The following is a 4,294-nucleotide window of genomic DNA, read 5'->3' as shown; positions in this document are numbered from 1 at the left end:
TGATTTGGGGGGGGGGGGGGGGAGTTTCTGTTGCCGAGCAGCGAGTTGAAAATAAAACCTAGTGTTGCCGACACTAGTCGCAGACGAAATGAAGTGAGCCATGTTTTTGTTCAGTTCAATGGTGTTTGAATTTCATATGCCAATAGTTTTGTTACTTTGCAAAATTTTATTGTATTTAAATAAAAGCAATATTCCGATGCCAAGATGTCGTTTCACTCGCTCTCACGTGCCAGTGTGGCTCGGCTCGTGTTGTGTCCGGTCAGGATTACAACAACCACACCTAATAACTCGACGCTTGTTAGCTTTTGGCCTGTTAGCTGGTAAATCTTATCAGCTTTTACCTAATAAGTGACAAGTTGACAGTTAATTTGCCTCTAGCTTTGATCAGTTTAAGTTCATTTTTCCAGACTGAACTAGTTTTAAAACCCAGTAGCTGCTTGCTCTTTAGGTCTAAATTATACAGTTAAAGTAACTAATCCCAGAGGGAAAGCTCCAAGGAGGCGGGGCTAGGTCCACCCAGGTGTTTCGCACAGCTGAATGGTTGCCACTGGAGATTAGAGAATTTCTCAAAGATGTAGGAAAGAATGAAAGAAAAGCTCCAGGTATGTTTTTGATAATGGATTAGCAGTATAACATGATATAAAGCTCAAAAATTTTGATTTTTAAAAAATACTGAGAATCAGAAGTCATGGTCATAATGCTGTATCAGGATCAGTATTTAGACAATCTTTTATTTAAAGAACTTACAAAACTCATGGCAGAAAAACGTTCTTTCCCCACACACCATCCTAGCAAATACACCGTCGTCTTCTCTGACAACAAAATGCTTTTTAAAAAGTGTTCGTAGTTTTAACAGTTCCGAGTCATAACGGGGAGAAAAAAAAAGTTAAAAATATTCCCCTGCACTGAGTTGTCACAACACAAAAAGTTGAATACACCGACATCAAGAAGAAAACGGAAGCTTTTTCCCCAACTGCTCCGGTGACAGAGCAGCCGTGTGAATCCTGCTTATTTGTCCCATTCAGGCTTCCCTCTCAGTGGCATCACAGCGACTCGGCACATGTCCCGTCGTTGGGGCGGAGTCAGAGCGGGACGGAGGGTCTTTGGGGCGTCGTCTCTTCTGTCGCGTCGGGCTAACCCACGGTAACAAACCTGCTGCCCCGGCTGCTCTGCGCCGTGGCGACGCGCCGATCTTTGAGGATGCGGAATCGCTCGTTCAGAGTCATCGACGTTTGCTGGGGAGGCAAAAAACAAAACGGACACTATAATGAATGCCCGAAAAAAAAATAAAATAAATCACCTGCAGGAAGAAATCCAAACGTCTTCTTACCGGCTTCCCGACGCTGTTGATGTCAAACTGCAGAGGGACTCCTTTAGGGATCTTCTTCTCCTCCGTTTCCGCCTTAACCGGAGCCGAGCTGACAGGCGGCGGGTGCAGCGTCCACGCAGTAGGGGGCCTACGAGCAAGTTAAACACAGATGCTGTTGGAGGCAGAGGTGTGTTAAGATACGTTATCTCTCCACAGAACTTTCTACTTCGGAGGAGGTGGCACTGAACGCTCACTCTGGTTGAGTTCTGGCTGTCGGGTTGTCAATAGAAACGGTCAGAATTCCACTGCCGGCTGTAGACGTGCGCCACCTAGTGGGCAAGCAGGAGAGCTGCGTCATGCAAACAGATATACATGTCTATTTTTTAAAATCAATTTATAAGGCATTAATTTTAGATATATGAACTTTAAGGGACGCCCAGCCTCTCTTTCTAATGGACCCAACCAATCACACTGAGGAGACTTACTGTCGTGTTCTGACTGGAGGAGTGTGAAGGTTCGTCTTCTGTACCTGGGCTTGAACCTGCGCAGCACAGAGGATATTAAATGTTTCGCCTTGGGAAACATCAGGTCTGATTTCATCCATATCAGCGTTATCGCTGCGCACCTTGAGCCCTCTGCGGAACAGGAAGGTGGCCTGGCGAGCCTCCCTCTGCGTCTGCTGGACCGGCGGCAGAGGTCTGCATAGAGGAAAGCACAAGCTGTGGAAACGCTCCAGAGGGATGGGGCTCCGTGTCTAAGCGGGACCCATCAGATCTCACCGTCGCCGCAGCTGGAACGGTCTCCTAGACGACGACGCTGCCGCGTTCTGGCCTCTCTGTGGATCGGGCTGCCGGTAGGGCCGCCTCAGCACCTCCGGCCTCCTGTACTGGGCCTCCGAGCGCTGAATGAAGGGCCTTGTCCGCGCTTTCTGAACGAACGAGGCGAAAGGAGGGTTCTTATGCAACAAAACAAACAAAAGACAAAAATGCATTTTAATCCATTTAGAGCAGAAAGAAAATAAAGATCACTTCACAATCAGGAGGAAGACTCCCGACTTCACAGCTGCTTAACAGACCCTGATAAAAAAATCTGGCTGTTCGATGGAAAGCTAAGTGGAAGAAAAAAAACAGTTGCAGCAAAATGCGAGCCAGGAGTTTGGGAAAGATTCACCATGAATGCTGCCCCAAAAGCCGCTTCACTCAGACCATTCCTTATGCTCATAGACTCTAAAGTTCATTTTGTTCCCAAAATTTCATCTCCAATATGGAGTCACGTCTTATTATAAAAATCGTAAAAACAAGAAGAAATCAGACGCCGTTTATTAAACGCGTTTAAATCCGATTTACCAAACATTCGCAGATATTTCTTCAGATGAAACGATTCGACTAGAATCTGCAAAACATCCGGTCCAACGGGGATGAATGGACGAGAAAACTAGTCCTGCTCGACCTCGCATGACTGCGAGGAATCCACATGCTGAAAGAAGCAGCTACTTTTCCTGTCTGTTGCGTTCAGCTGAATCATTCATAGCTTCTATAAACATGTGTTATTTTACTTCACCACCGCAGGACGCTTCATATGCGACGCTCAGTGTTTAGCAAACAATCGCTTTCACACCGTACTTCCTGTGGACAGATGCCTCCTCTCACATTTCCAACTGTGAGAACTTCACTCTGAATGTGTTAACAACACAGAAGGAGTCCAGGATGTCCACTGATGCAACCTCTGTGTTAAACTGAACCAGAGATTCCCTCTTGGGCATTGAACGCATCATCTGCCGTCCTCTCCTCTCCTCTCAGTCTGGGTGTTACCTGGCTGGCTGCTGATCTGTTCAGCCCTCCGGCTCGTTTCAGCAGGACGGCGGGCCTCCTGGCCGCCAGCCCGGTGATGACCCCCTGACCCCGCCGCCGACCCACCAGAGGAGGAACCCTCCTGTTTCTTAGCACAGCCGCTCCTCCTCGGGGTGCGCCACCTCCTGGTGAGACGACAATTTGCCCACAGTTTTAATTATTTGTAACGGGACCTCGCCGCAGTAGCAGGGGGAAGGTTAGCTCCCACCTCTCTGCGCTGCTGCTCCGCTCCTGGTTTGACTCAAACGGCCTTTCTTCTTGAACGGTCCGCGATTCACATTAGCTTGTCTTCTTATCAACTGTTTCTCCTTTTTATTTAGGCGAATTATGTCATCTGTTGAAATGAGAACAGCGAGAAATGCCATGTTTATATTTATCCAGACTGCCAGGCTGGTGCTACTAAGCAGATGCTAACATCGCAAGGAATCTATTTTGGTAGTAAAAAAAAAAAAAAAGGAGAATGTTACCTAAGGACATATCGACTTTATCGGGAACGGCCGCCATTTTCCTCCGTCTTGTGCTGAAACCACCGTTCTTCATCACTCAAACCAGGACAGCCGCTCCAGAAATGGACCAGCAGCCAGCGGAAGGTTCTGCTGGCTTCTGGAGCTCTGCCACAACAGAGAAACCTCCTCCAGCCGGAACGCCTCTTCTTCTTCTTCGTTTTCTTTTTCCTTTTCTTCTTCTGGTGCTCTTTGACGGTTGGCAAGAAAACTGAAGATTTGCGTCACTGCCATCTACTGGTATGGAATAAAAATAAATAAAAAATGTATTAATTAATACAACTTTTATATAATCTGATTCAAAAGAATATTCTTATTCTTTCTTTCTATCTATCTATCTATCTATCTATCTATCTATCTATCTATCTATCTATCTATCTATCTATCTATCTATCTATCTATCTATCTATCTATCTATCTATCTATCTATCTATCTATCTATCTATCTATCTATCTATCTATCTATCTATCTATCTATCTATCTATCTATCTATCGCTTCTTTGTGGTTTATTTGTGGCTTTTCAAGTGTGTACTGCCACCTACCGCTACGGAGTGGATATGATGGGGATTTAAATCTGAATTTTAACGTACAGTTCTCTTCTGCCTAGAAATTGAATAACTTTCCTTTGTG

General features: G+C 45.8%; 1 protein-coding gene across 2 annotated transcripts; it reads right to left on the bottom strand.

Moving 5' to 3' along the window:
* Nucleotides 1-698: 698 nt before the first annotated feature.
* fyttd1 (forty-two-three domain containing 1) lies at nt 699-3,917 on the bottom strand. Of its 2 annotated transcripts, none has more exons than XM_023334858.1 (9): nt 3,627-3,917; nt 3,368-3,493; nt 3,121-3,284; nt 2,089-2,237; nt 1,935-2,007; nt 1,795-1,850; nt 1,564-1,638; nt 1,331-1,457; nt 699-1,235 (listed from the first exon to the last, which is right to left on the bottom strand). In XM_023334858.1, the coding sequence occupies exons 1-9, from the start codon at nt 3,697-3,699 to the stop codon at nt 1,134-1,136; spliced, it is 945 nt and encodes a 314-aa protein (XP_023190626.1). In that variant the 5' UTR covers nt 3,700-3,917; the 3' UTR covers nt 699-1,133. The 2 variants fall into 2 exon arrangements, with proteins under 2 accessions (XP_023190626.1, XP_005802445.1); XM_005802388.3 differs by having other exon boundaries at nt 2,089-2,264; nt 3,627-3,915.
* Between the last annotated feature and the right edge of the window lie 377 nt (nt 3,918-4,294).

The sequence above is a fragment of the Xiphophorus maculatus genome, chromosome 6, assembly GCF_002775205.1.
Source record: "Xiphophorus maculatus strain JP 163 A chromosome 6, X_maculatus-5.0-male, whole genome shotgun sequence".
Lineage (NCBI taxonomy): Eukaryota > Metazoa > Chordata > Actinopteri > Cyprinodontiformes > Poeciliidae > Xiphophorus > Xiphophorus maculatus.
Note: the sequence above shows the minus strand (reverse complement) of the source record. Positions and strands in the feature narration are given on the sequence as shown.

Coding starts and splice junctions, on each gene's coding strand:
- fyttd1 (XM_005802388.3), bottom strand. CDS start 3,699: ATGAAGAACGGTGGTTTCAGCACAAGACGGAGGAAAATGGCGGCCGTT. Junction 1,851..1,934: donor TGTTCCGCAGAGGGCTCAAG/GTGCGCAGCGAT, acceptor TGTGCTGCGCAG/GTTCAAGCCCAGGTACAGAA. Junction 1,639..1,794: donor CCTCCAGTCAGAACACGACA/GTAAGTCTCCTC, acceptor CTTGCCCACTAG/GTGGCGCACGTCTACAGCCG.